The sequence below is a fragment of the Frieseomelitta varia genome, unplaced genomic scaffold, assembly GCF_011392965.1.
Source record: "Frieseomelitta varia isolate USP_RPSP 00005682 unplaced genomic scaffold, Fvar_1.2 scaffold_1020, whole genome shotgun sequence".
Classification (NCBI taxonomy): Eukaryota; Metazoa; Arthropoda; class Insecta; order Hymenoptera; family Apidae; genus Frieseomelitta; species Frieseomelitta varia.
The window spans coordinates 36,895-51,368 of NW_025108663.1; the positions used below are offsets into that span (position 1 = coordinate 36,895).

General features: G+C 28.3%; 1 protein-coding gene across 2 annotated transcripts; it reads right to left on the reverse strand.

Annotated features, from left to right (window-relative positions):
• Positions 1–490: 490 nt before the first annotated feature.
• On the reverse strand, positions 491–14,250 carry LOC122538989 (mucin-1-like). 2 transcript variants are annotated; one of them, XM_043673546.1, is made up of 21 exons: positions 14,095–14,249; positions 9,110–9,246; positions 8,982–9,039; positions 8,086–8,156; positions 7,018–7,194; positions 6,728–6,826; positions 5,313–5,411; positions 4,595–4,693; positions 4,399–4,497; positions 4,236–4,334; positions 3,925–4,023; positions 3,754–3,852; positions 3,520–3,618; positions 3,248–3,346; positions 3,024–3,122; positions 2,812–2,913; positions 2,270–2,368; positions 2,086–2,184; positions 1,903–2,007; positions 1,457–1,716; positions 491–871 (listed from the first exon to the last, which is right to left on the reverse strand). In XM_043673546.1, the coding sequence occupies exons 2-21, from the start codon at positions 9,216–9,218 to the stop codon at positions 788–790; spliced, it is 2,154 nt and encodes a 717-aa protein (XP_043529481.1). In that variant the 5' UTR covers positions 9,219–9,246; positions 14,095–14,249; the 3' UTR covers positions 491–787. The 2 variants fall into 2 exon arrangements, with proteins under 2 accessions (XP_043529481.1, XP_043529490.1); XM_043673555.1 differs by lacking the exon at positions 4,236–4,334 and having other exon boundaries at positions 2,812–2,916; positions 14,095–14,250.
• Between the last annotated feature and the right edge of the window lie 224 nt (positions 14,251–14,474).

Consider the following 14,474-nt stretch of genomic DNA (forward strand, 5'->3'; position numbering starts at 1 on the left):
TTATTCATTAATGTATTCATATTGTAAGATATGTATGTATATATTTTGTATACAAGAATTTTTATGAACGCATATTTTGATATATATAAAAACAAAAATTAATTTTTATTTACTTTTTTCAAATAATAGAAATATGCATGAAAATGTGAAATATTACAAGAGCAAACTATAATTATTGTTTTTAAATTAATAACAAGGCCAGTTATTTTTAATAGTTAGTACAATAAAATATATATGTATTTCATTAAAAAATACAACTCAAATACAAGATATTTTAATGTCAAACAGAATATGAACAAATAAATTGTTATTTCTAATTCGTGTTTTATATTATTTATCATAAAATTTTCTTAATTGTTCTTTAAAATTAAATTGTACAGCATTAAAAAATAGCTTTAATTTCTCGAATATCTTTTTGTCAAATTTTTAAAATTAAATATAGCAGACGTGAGAAAAGAAATAAAAAGAAGAAATTGTTATCATTTTATTTGATGTCAATTTTACGAAAAACCTCATCTAATTAATATTATCATTATTCATGTATATGTCATTATCACAATTTGTGGTATATGTAAATATGTTAAATACGATTAGTAGCACCAATTTATTTTAATTACACATTAAACAATATTTTGCAATCATTGTAGCAAAGCGTTGACTTTCTTAACTTAATTAAAAGATTATTAATTTCGTTTCTTAATTTAAAAATTAGTATTTCACAATCGCATGTGGTTTACTCTCACAAGGTAAAATGACGACGAAAGCGGAGTCACGTAAGGCTCTTATGTTAATAAACGACGTCCTTCAGGTTGCATATATATGGCGAGTGTCTAATGCCAAATGAATGTGCTGGAGGAATGTCAAGAACTACCTGTAAAAGGTAGTTTTGCCATTGTACACAGATGTTCCATAAAAAGTTAATAAAAAGATTAATATCTATTTCAGCGGGGAACGTTTTTTGAAATCGAGTTAAGATTCCATAAGAATATTTACCAATGTAAGAATATCGGTATTCTTAAGTATCCAGCTGCATAGAAATCGCCGAAATTGTATTCTATTTATTTTGAATTTTTAAAGTATCTGAAATATTTGCTTTTTTTCGCCTATTTGACCTTTCTTTTTTTTTTTTTTAAATCGCGTTAAAAATCTCTTTATGATAAATTGATGTAAGATGTAAATTTTGTCAGCGATGTTCGCATTAACATACAAATATAAAAAGAAATAATTCATAATAGGAAACTTATTCTAAACTTCTAAAAATACCAATATTCTTAATTGAAATTAACTTATGACATTTGTATCTGACGCGAGCATCAGATATCTGTACCTGTAATATCTGGTTCTTGTATACCTTCAAAAATAATTATACAATTTAATGAAACAAAGTCTACTAAACAAATTCAGAGATCTCTGAGCTTTTTAGATTTTGAATACAATAGGAAGAAATTAAAAATACTTTTTCTGGACAATGAGCTCCAGGTCCTGGAATCTGAGAGTGATCATCGGGCAGCTGATAGCGAGCACTTATGCTATAAGCAGGACTTTTCACTCTGACTGCATCTGGTTTAACAGTTTCGTATGTCCCGGGGCCAGGAACTAAAACGCGATCATCCGTAGAAACTTTCTGTCTAGCCGAGATTGAGTAAGCCGGTGCTGTCTTTTTGTTTCCTTCCTTTGTTCCACCGAGAGCAGAAGGAATATTATAAATGTTTGGAGCTGAAACAAAGCAAAAATAAAAGCAACTTTACTGATGTAAAGATTAAAAATAATAATAATAAACCTTTTGTAGATATTGTCAATGTAATATTACGCATGTATAAAAGACGATATGGCATTCAGAAGTAATAAATATTATTTTAAAGATAAATTATCAGAGCTAGGAAACAAATCCTGCAAATTTACCTGGGATATCATTTGGTCTATTTGTACTTGTTCTAAGACCAAAAGTAAATTGCAATGCTTTTTCCAATAAAAGCATAGCTTTCTCTGGACTGTATTCACCTGGACCTTTAAAGCAAATATTAAATCTATTCAACAAGTACACAAAGCGTACAATATATAATACATTTTAAAAGATTACCATACCCGGTATTGAATCAGTTTCATGTACTTCAGTCTTAACTCCAAAACTATATTGGGGTGATTTGTTCAAATTTACCTTTTCCGGGTGGTAACTTCCTGGAGCTAGATTTTTAATGTATCAAAGTAAATGACTTTTACCACGAGAATTTTATAAATTTTACGTTTTTTATTCGCGAATATTGCTTACCAGGTATATCGCTAGTTTTCTCGTAAGATGTTTTTAAACCAAATGAGTAACATGGTGATTTATTTAAATTTACTTTTTCTGGAGAATAAGTGCCAGGAGCTATAAATCAAACAAAGAAGAGAAAAGAATAATACTAATGCATTCATAAAAGAAAAAAAAATGAAATAAAAAGATATCCGTTTATAGCAACGTGTAGCACAATATTACAACACATATTCAATCGAAAAAACAATTTCAGTAATTTTACAATTAAAAATTTCGTTGATAAGTTTATTTACAATGTAAAATTTAAAATGATATAATTCATAAATCGCTAACAGCTTTAAAAACAAAGTATTAAAATAAAATTATGAAGCAATTATAAAGCTACAAGCAAGATAAAAAAAAAAGAAGAACTTTAATAGAATAGAAACAAAAGATTTAGCATGCTTTGGATTAAAAATTATAATATTAGAAGCATGAACAATTTTTCATTCAAAAACTATTTTAAAATGTTAGGCTTTGCAGTAATTCATTGATTATTTGTTAATCAACACCATTACCTGGTGTATCCCTAGGCTTATCCAAGGTCTTTCTATTACCAAAACTGAAATAAGGTTTATGTTCCAAATTTACTACTTTCTCTGGATAGTAATCAGCAGGGCCTACTAAAGCAATCAAAACATTAGTGATTGTTTCTACAGAATGTTAAAACCTAAACCAATTAAATTTCCAAAATAAGAAGCTCCTGGAATTTGCATTGAACAAAATTCACCTGGGTAATCGTTGGATTTTTCTGATGAAGCTTTTCCTGATAAGCTATATTGGGGCCCTTTATCTAAATTGATTTTCTCAGGACTGTATGTTCCAGGTGCTGTGATAATAAATAAAATATCTAAATCTTTTTACTATAATTGTTTTAGGATTAATTCATTGCTAATATTTTTTTTATGCTTTATATAAAAAAACTAGGAGAATTGATTTTTTTACTTTAATCACCTGGATTGTCATTAGGCTTTTCTGGCAACCCTTTACCAGATAAACTGAACTGAGGACCTTTGTCCAAATTTACTTTCTCAGGACTATATGTTCCTGGTGCTATTGAAAAAATTAAATACAAGAAGACATTAATCTAAAAGAATAATAAATTAAATAATAAATCAAAGTACCAAGAAAATCTATTAAATTGCAAACTAAATTTCAAGTTCGAATTCTGCGTCAAAGTACTGAAATTCAGTTTACAATCTAATAAAAAAGTTTAAAAAGTTAACCTGGATTATCGTTTGGTTTCTCTGGAATTCCCTTTCCATACAAACTATATTGTGGACCTTTGCTTAAATTTACTTTTTCAGGACTGTATGTTCCAGGTGCTATGATAGAAAGAAATATTTATAAATTATAAATTATTTGATAAGAATTTAACGTTAAATAAAATGTTATTAATTGGATAATAAAATAATAAAGCTAAGCAAATATAAGATAAGAAGAAAACTGATTATACTGACCAGGTGTATCGATTTGTTTCTCAGAAAGTCCTTTACCAGTTAAACTATATTCTGGACCTTTATTCAAGTTTATCTTTTCTGGACAATAATCTCCAGGTGCTATAGAATAATAATAATTTTTTTTAAAATGATAATAAATAACAAAAATAATAAAATGATTATAAATTATACCTGGAGTAGTGTCTGGTTTATCAAGAGGTGTTCTTATCCCAAAACTATACTCTGGTGCTTTATCAAGATTTACTTTCTCAGGTGCATAAGTTCCTGGTGCTAAAAATTGATTTTTTTCATCACTTACGCAAAAAGATTTTCTCACTCAATAGGAAATTTTTCATGAAATAGATGATAAAACTAATTTAAAAAAGAATTGCAATTTATTCTTTCCAATGTTCTTTAATTTAATAAAATTTTTAATTTTCGATAAAAAGTTTATACGAAACACGAAATGCATATATAGAAATTTCAAGCTAATATCTACAGACCTGGAGTATTGTCTACTTTGTCATAAGAAAGTTTTCCGCTTAAACTATATTGGGGACTTTTATTCAAATTAACTTTTTCAGGACTGTAAGTACCAGGGGCTGTAATGTGAAGACACACGTGATATAACAAATGTGATAAATAATTATATTTTCGTGCAATTACCTGGTGTGTCGTTTATTTTTTCGATTGGTGTCCTCAATCCAAAAGTAAATTGCGGCGTTGCATCCAATTTTACTTTTTCTGGGTAATACGTACCTGGCGCTAAGAATCATTTTTCATATATAAATATTTTTTGAATCAAAATTAATTTATTTATTATCAAAGAATTACTTCGACTATGTATGATAAATTCACATACCAGGAGTGTCATCAGGTTTCTCTACGTGACCCTTTCCCGTGAAACTGTATTGAGGACCCTTATCCAGATTAACTTTTTCAGGGCTATACGTGCCAGGTGCTATAAAAGTAAGTTGACACGTGCCGGTGATACTGTAGTTTATAAATAATATACGTTATATATTATTACAGATAAAGTAACTTATCTGTAATAATAAGTTTGCATTTTGTTATTTTGTTGACCGAACAAACGTACATTTGAGCTCCTCAAATCGAATATTACCAAAAATGAGTTTATTATAGAAATAGCAAGTATTTATTTTATCGTATATTTTGTTTTGTTTTGTTATCGAAAATAAGTGTCGAGTTTTACATCGTAAATGAATAATGGTACTCAATTATTATGATTACCTTATCATTAGCTTATATCTTTAGCACATTAACTAGCATGAAAGAAATGTGGCTCTCTTTTAAATCATATGATTATAATTATTATCCTTCCACTTCGTTTCTTTACAATAAAGTTTTACATTCTACTCTTAATTCCTCACAGAGCATTGAAAGTCCAATTTTCACAAGATTAAGGACAGAAACGGAATTTACTTGCCTTGTTTCATAAGTTTACAATAAAGTTATCAAACTTCAACGATTAGTTTAAGGGATGCTTCTACAAACCAATGATATAAATAAATCCGGTCGACAAAATTTTTATCCGCGTGTTTCAAGCATTCGATAAATACCTGGGGTGTCGCTCGGTTTCTCGAGAGGAGGCCTGAGTCCGAAACTGAACTGCGGTGCATTGTCCAGTCTTACCTTTTCTGGGCAGTAAGTACCAGGTGCTGATATCATAATACACAAATAATTATTAATTTCCATACGAGTAAAACCAACGTATTTTAATTCAATTATGATATTATGATCAATTGATATTATTATCAATACTCATCTTGCAGCGAAATAAATAACAACGAAATAAAGTAATAAAAAAAAAAATGATACATAATAATTGCGTTATAACAATATATGATATAACGAGAGGAGAAAAATTTACATTACAAAAGGAACAATACTTGCAAAATTATTTAAATCAACGAATTTTTCCCTTTAATTTTATAATTTTGTAAGATTGTATAGATATCACGAATGCAAAAATTGCTACGCATGCAGTTTAATTACTGAATACATCGTAAGCCATTTTCATTCGCACTAATGTACATGCTTGCGAAGGATGAAAGATTAAGCTACAGTTCCAAAAGTAAAATAAAAAAGCTGGACAGAATATTTTCGTCGTATAAAGAAAAAAAATGGTAAAAATGTAGTACCTAAACATCGAACACCGCTTATCCCTCGAGTTTACATCTGCACTTTCGCAGAATTCTTCATTTTAGGCGATCGGAATGGTTATTATATCAACCAATGAATAGTTGGTTATTCAGCACATCGATTCTTTCTAAGGAATTGTTCTCCTCGCAAAACGAACGTACTTTTTGTTAATACATTTTAATTTTTTACTTGGACATCGTTTGAATTATTGTAACGAAACTATTTGCAGAATTATTAGTAGATAGAGTGAATCTAGAAAAAGAGTACCTTTAAACCTAGTTAACTACCATAAAACCAATTTGATTTGATTAAATCACACCAAGAGAAATGTACAGAGTGTTTCGAGAATGTAGGTAAATCATGTGAAGAATAATAAGAAATGATGAGTAGAATATGTTTTGTTTAATTTAATCTGTCCGAAAATTTTCAACTCTAATTATTAAAATAAAGAATAAACTAACAATTATACTCAATTATTATATTATTATATTGCATATATCATTACAATTAAAATTAAACTTGTCTGAATATATGTCTATTAACAGGCGATCAAAATTTCAAAAAAATAAAATAAGATTAGATGTATATACTATATTTATCAGATAAAAAATATATTCTTTTCATCATCTTCTGTTGTCTTCTGAACAACGTTTGCACATTCTCGAGTATTCTGTATACCTGTTTGTTAAATCTGTAGAACAATCGAAATTAAATTTCCTTTTCTTCAGTGTGTAAAAAATTGATTAATTATATTAGTCATTATTTAATTAGCGTCTATAAAAGATATAGAGTCGCATGGATGCATATAGATTTATTGTTTTGATTTAATTACCAGGTATATCGCTCGATTTATCCAGTGCATGTTTCAACCCAAAACTATACTCGGGGGTTTTGTCAAGAGTCACCTTTTCGGTGCAATAGTCATTCGGTGCTGCGATTAAGATAGGATTTTTAGGTCGACACTTATCATAGACATATTCTCAATGAAGATATTTAAAAATAATGTTACACAAACAAGATTAATCTAAATGTCGAATGATTTATGGAAGAAAATTTCTTCACAGGATATTAATATATATGTGTACTTAATGTAATAATAATATCTATATATAATATACTCACCAGGTGTACAACTGATTTTCTCGGTCTGCGTTTTGATACCGAACGAGTATTTCGGCGAGCTATCCAGAATAATCTTCTCGGCCTTCTCCGGATTATAGTCGCCAGGAGCTGGTGTCACTTCCTGTTTCGTGGATTTTGTGCGGCCGTGCAACGATGATGCTGGTGCAGCATCTTTTCCTGCACGAATATATTACATATAATACACAATTGAACAAGCTTTATTATCAACATAAACGCAAACGAAAAGTTTAATTAAGAAATAATAAATTTAGAAGACTAATTTAATTTAAAAAGAAAGTGTAATTGGTTTAGAAATTTGTTTTTTAAAACTATTAATTGTTTTTAATTAATTTCATTTAATCCATAATTAAATAGAAATTATTACTAATAAATTTTAATAGCATTGTTAGTAATATTATTGTAATAATAATTATAAATATATTAATACAATAATGTTATTATTATATAAAAAATATTATACTACTACATATTACTATAAAATATTATAAAATTTATATATACATAATTTTTAATTTGTAGGAATTATAATAATATTAATATTCTGCATATTATGTAGAAAATAGTCTTAAAGAGATAGTGTTATTAGTAGACAAGTAATGGAATTTCGTGAATAACGCACGTTGCATTCTTGTAGAATATCACTGGTGTAAAGTTTGATCGATACTTCATTAGAACACGAAATACCACTGCCCATAGAATTCGTTTCGTGCTTGCACACTATTACCAGCTCGACTGAATTTCTCTTTATAACTTTAATTTCTGTTCGGTATGAATCAATAACCTGAACCCTCCTTTTAATTTATGCTAGCATGTTAATCCTTTATGTACAAGAAATTTATGATATATATATATTTTAATATATTTATAATATATTAAAATATATATATAAATAATATATATGTTTATGATATATATATATTTTAATAGATAATTAAAAATAGATAATGATGAATTCATAAATAAATAAATTAAAAATATATGCATAATATTAGGTTCGGCAATAAGCAATTGGATGGTAGTAGAAAAATAATAAGTAGATTATATTACCTTTGGCACTAAGCCCAGACACGTTGTATTGACCAGGACCCGGTCCAGGGCTGTCATTTTTCGTCGCATGTCTAAAACAATGGGAAAACAATTATGTTATTTCAATAAAATTAATCATTCCAGTCTTAGATTGATAGTTTTATATTCGCACGTATGAGCGGTGACCGGCTCAAACCTGATTCAATAATATAATATATTTCTTTTTTTAGTAAATTTTTCAAAGCAAGTTTTTATATTAGATTTTTCTTTCATTTTTCTTTTTTATATTGTAACTTATTTCTATATTAGATTAAATAGATGTTAACTATTTTTATATCAGATTTTTCTGTTATATTTTAACTTATGATACACAGCAATTGGAGAAAAAAATATATGTAAAAATATTATTACTATAGGTTGACTTATGTAAACCATTGTCCAATAAGCTGTTCTTTGAAATTATTGTAACTTGAAAGGCCACGTTAAATGATTCGGAGGGGCTAATATTTTAGGATATTATTTTAAGCCAATATTTTACAACTTTTTAATATTATTATAATATAATATAATATTAATTTCTTAAAATAAAAGTCGTTACAGACGTCGAAAAATTAATAACTCTATTACCGTTCCATTTAAAACAATTAAGGATTACTCAAAAATTTTTTATATCCTAAATTTTTTTTAGTGCCTCTGAATCATTAAACGCATCCAAATTTCAAATCTACATCTGTAATAATTTCAGAAAAAAACAGGCTTGTAATACTTTACCCTGTATTATCATTAACGTATATTTATTTTGTAATTGTAATTCTAAATCTTCTATATTTGAACGAACCCATTATCATCTTCCTACGAATAAATTTTAAAAATCAATGACTTCAGAACTAAGTCGTTCAGTAACTAAACTTGCGTACCTGCTTCCAAACGAAAAAGCAGGCGCTCTGCCTCGTTTCGAGTCGGGAACGGTTTTTCCTGTAAATTCGATTCGATATTTACAACTTTTTGTGAATTTTAATAAGAGAAGAGAAAAAACTAAGATTACCGATTAATGGCGGTAATGTTACACAAGCAGGACCAGGGCTACTATACTCAGCAGCGATGGGACCTCGTCTCTTCGTTGGTGTCCACGGCCTCTGTGTCATACCACCCATATTCTCGATGATGCACTTTTATTTTTCCCTAACAATAAAAAAAAAGAACAACTATTAAAAGTAATACTCAACGTTGGCTTATGCATGATTATAATCATTTGTCTTAGACTAAAATTTATCAAAAATAGCATATTTTTACATACATATTACAAATGATACACATACTATCATATAGTAAATAATTTGACATTTGTTAGTGCAGTTTCATTAAACAGTTACGATTGACCAACGTTCTCCTTTCTGATGTACTATTAATTTTCTACACATTCGTTTCTATTAAACAGCTGATACCTCATAAAATTTATATAAACATTTTCAATGTGGTTAGAGACTCATATTTTAGTCGTTCTAAAATTTCAACAATGAAGACATATTGAAATCGTCGCTCGACGGTGTCTTCAATTATTATAATATCTATTCTTTTCATCAATATCTATCAACTGCATGTGTTAAGATCAAATTAATTCGTTTGAATTGTATTTTGTACCACATTAATTTAAAAAGTGTCTAAAATATCTATCGATGAAAGAAAAAAGAAAAAAAAAGGAAGAAAAAGAGGAACGATATCGTGCAAAGTGAAAGACACAAAACCTGAGGAATTTAATAGAATTAAAATCATTGATATTCACTTTAGGAAAAGCAATTGATACAGTAACGTTAGATAAAAAGCTATTGCGAAGAGTTATACTTTTTTTCGCCGTGAAATAACCAAAGGGATATGTCTTTGGAATTGTGCAATGGACACGACCTCGAGAGACGGGCCACGAAAGAAAACGACTCACACGCAACCATATAAGAGTATGTCCATGGTGGGTATCCAGAATCGCCCACCATTCGACATTGGACTAAATAAAGCCTGAATATCACAAATTGTATAGCGTTCAAACAAGACAAACAAATGCGGGTCAAATGGATGAGTCATGACCCACTTATTGTACTTTGTTGCTCCATATACGTATGCCAACGACATTCTAATAATTGCAAGTGGTACGATCTTCCAGTTGATCCGGATTATGGAAATTTGCATGATTTATTTCTACATACGTACATAGTATATAGATATTCGCGTCCAAAGTATAAAATCAATTTTTAGACGTTTTTTTTTTTTTTTTTTTTTTGAGAAATCGATGTAATATTGATATTACGACCAATATGATTAATAAAGGCGTTTCTTTCGATTCAGGGATATTTTGTTTTCAATTTATTACTTACTTTACATATCATGTAAATTCATATGCTATTTATATATGCATATTATTGCTTTATTATTTTTGTTTTATTTATTATTTATATGTTGCATTATATTGTGAGTTTGATCTCTTTCATACGTGGGTGTAAAATAAAGTAATTAAAGATTTATAAAATTTACGATTAGCAATGTAGATATATTCTTTGTAAAATCATCGAAAGAAACAAACAACAGAAGATATATCTGTCTACATTTTTGAGAAATAAAAATGATAAAAAAAGAAAAAGAAAATAACAACGTAACCATTGATGTATAGGAATGTAGTGAATATTATATAATATTAAATTTACGATTTCTCGTTTCAAAAATGCACAAAGCATTAGTTAGCAAGGATCGAGATAGATTAAAAATAAGTCGCTACTTATGCGACGAAGGCAAAAAAAAAAAAGAAAAGGTAAAAAGCCATGTGACCGAGTTACGTCTTGAAAATTATACGAGACATTTTCATGATTATCGAGAATCGATTATTTAATCAAACTTGCCCAATATGGTAAAGACGAGAAACTGTTGGTCAATCGCATATACCAGGGTACTTAACTAAATATGGAATGCTATAAAATACAGAATATTGAAAATTTCGCTTAAAAAAAAAAAGTGAAAGTGAACAAATTAAATTTGTCATCTAAATTAAAATCGTTTTTTATTAATTCATTTTCTATTTTACCTATAATTTTGTCTGAAATAACTATTTCACCTGAAATGATTTACTTTCTATTTTACCTATTAAACCATAGTTCTTTTGACACCTAACTTTGTTCTCGCTTAATAACAATTTTTAAATTAAATCATCTGCGAGATGAATCATAATTCGTATGAATGAACTTAAATTTTAATGTTCTTTTTTATTTTATATTTTGAACCCAGTTTCTCTCAAGTCTATGCGTAGCAGTTCTTTCCGAAATGAAAATTATATTTCAATAGGTATAATTAGAGTATAGTTCGGATGTTTGATTTTAATATTCAGCATATTTATATTTAAATTTCACTACCTTTAAGTAAATTTTTACTCTACACATTTTATAAATAAAATTTGAAAAGTAGTTCAAATGACCGGTTCTCTATTTCTTTATAAAAATTTTATGCGTTTGTATCGAATGATTTTGATTTGAATAATTTTTCGTGAAAAATAGTTTGTAGTATAAATTCTTTTCTATTACTTGCACTTTTTAATATCTCTGATACAAATTTTATACCTTAATCGTCGAATAAAGTGTAAAAGACTGAGATCTTATTTTTTTTTTTTGCTCAACTTATTTGCAATTTCTTCTTTTAATCACACAAAATAACAGTATTTCTTTCTTCCTAACTGTACTTTATTATTGTGTGACTTTCATCTCCATATTCAAACAATGAAATGTCGCGAATCTTTTTATTTATATGTACATGCAAATCAAACAATTTGCATACGAACATACATGCGTTTCATTAGATCGCTCACCATTGTTTGAATCATGAAAGGACTCAACGTTTCGAAACGGTTTAACACGCCAGAGAAAGCAGATTGAATAAAGTTGACCAAACGATACCATTTTTGTCCACGATATTTCAAGCTTCCGTTGAAATTATATTTTTTAAGCTTTAGTTTGAAGAATCTGTTCACAGTTTTGATTTTGATTCAAAAGATCTATCTGTGTGAATCTTATTTTATTTACAATAAAATATCTTGCAATAATATCTTTCAGATTTTCTTTTAAACTTGATCGTGATAGTTGAGTCTCAATAAAATGATAATGAAGTGTCAAAATTGTTTGTATGATAATACATGTTAATATAATAATGTATATTATTCAGAATGGACCAAAAGTTCCTTCCCATTTATTTTTTTTAACAAAACATCAAAATATGAGAAATAGCTCTTGTTAATTTTAAATTAAATTCGTACAAATTGATTTTCTCATTGTGTCTTAAAAATTATTTCTTTCAAATGTTAATAAAATAAAATAAAATAAAATGTTAATGTATAATAAAAAGAATTACGTTTTTATTTTAGTAGGAAGTGATTTTTGGTCCACCTTGTATATATAAAAAATTTTTGTAAGTGCTCAAATACTTTTGTGAACAACTCTATGTGACTTTTATTATGACATAACTTAAGACCGTCAGATGCAAAATGCAATGACGCAAGATGCAACTGACGATGAATATTTTGACTGAATAAATAAAAAGAAAAAGAATCAAATTCAATAATTAAAAGACACTTAAGAATGAATGACTGTTTTTAGTCAAAAAGCCTATATGAACATTACAGATACACAATCAAACGTTACATTTGACGTGTAGAAATTGTCCTCTTATCAAGATAAAAATTCAGCAACATTATTACATTATTACACAGTGCTTTATTTTTAGCCAAACGATCACTATTTTATTTGCCTTTTCGATCAACGATCGCTCGCTTGCGAAATACATACCTGTGACGATTTACGTGTTACAATTTACCGCGAATTATTTGTACAATCCGATTCCGTTGTACGCGTGATTCACCGATCCTATCGACACAATAACCGGCACTACGACATAAATCGCCATTTATGTCTTTTGTAATGTCATCGTCGGCGAATTCATTAATACATCGCGGTGACATAATATTTGTTTACAGCACACTCGATTACTCACAATCAGAGTTACTCATCGTAGAGATCTCCTACTAGATTTAGTATTGTGGCAACCGAGGAATATAATATATTTGGCGAGTTTTTTCCATTTTATATTTACCCTCGATTACCAAGTGAATTAATTTTTGTCAGATAACGTGTTATGTACATATTAAAGAAAGATAACAAAAATAAAAGATAACGTGTAACATTCGATAAAAGTGTACAATCGTTTTGCCTTTGGATAAAGATTGCATTATTTAACAGAAAAATGACAAGTAAAATGTTATTTAATTTTTTTTGGAGCAATAATATTCCTTAATACTCGAATAATGTTCTTTAATAATGTTCAATACTCAAATATAATATTCCTTAATACTCTTCATCGACATAAACATAACATAAGAAAGTTACGTTTTTATAGTCCGTGGTATTAGTAGCGTAAAGACATAAACTTCTTAGTTTATGACTTTACGCTACACGATCAATGAAGATATTTAAGTATAATTCATTGAGAAAAATATCTCCTCTTCATAAATTTTATTAGAAGAGCATACATTCTGGCTACTGATTAATTCTAATTAATAAATTAATTCTTTCCTTGCAAATTAATAAATTTTAATTACAATTATTTATCATTTTCAACACGTAACTAGTTATTAAATCTAAATAATATTTCGTTTGTTAAATCTTTTTTTTTTTCGTTTATTAAATTTCACGTGTCAAGCAACTTTTCGATATAAAATTTCCTGATAATAAGAATTTGATTTGTAACAAGATAATAAGAATCGTAGTTAGCAATTTTAATAATATCAAACTTTCATCGTTAAGATTTGCTTAATACAAATTTAAATAAAGGTTCAATGTTTACCGTTGTAACACTGTGACTGACTATGCAAAACGATTTAAATATTGAAACATTATACAAAGTTTGCATTAAATAATTCGCAGTTTAACAAATTGAGACTAATGTCTTAAATGTTAAATTATAGTCACAATCATAAATGTGTAAAGCAAATGGTTAAATGTTTACCTTGATTTCGCGAGGCGGGAGATGATTTTGTTTGATAAAATGTTGTAATCTGTTGTCGACGAAAGCCGTGAACCTCTAACAAGTTAACTGGTCCAACCACGGATTTCGGGAAGATATTTTGGAGAAACGCAGGAACACACGTTGTGGCAACACCTGCACCTGAGATAAATTCACGAGCGACTGGAGATTAAACATTGCGCTATCGCAACATGTGCTTGTTCATCCCTACCACATCTTTAAATCTCTGCTACGTTTAAAATGCGCAAGCGCTGCGGTTGTCCTTTACAAGTATGCCAATTTGATTCCTCGTTTTCAAAATCAAGCCTTGCCACTGAACACTGAATATCCCTTTCTTTTTTTTATTTAAATGAAGAAAAATA

Excerpts from the sequence above, each read along its gene's own strand:
- LOC122538989 (XM_043673546.1), bottom strand. The coding sequence starts at position 9,218 with ATGGGTGGTATGACACAGAGGCCGTGGACACCAACGAAGAGACGAGGT. Across the intron at positions 8,157-8,981 it reads GCTTTTTCGTTTGGAAGCAG|ACATGCGACGAAAAATGACA; the intron begins GTACGCAAGTTT and ends CCATTGTTTTAG. Across the intron at positions 3,619-3,753 it reads GAAACAAATCGATACACCTG|CACCTGGAACATACAGTCCT; the intron begins GTCAGTATAATC and ends TTTCTATCATAG.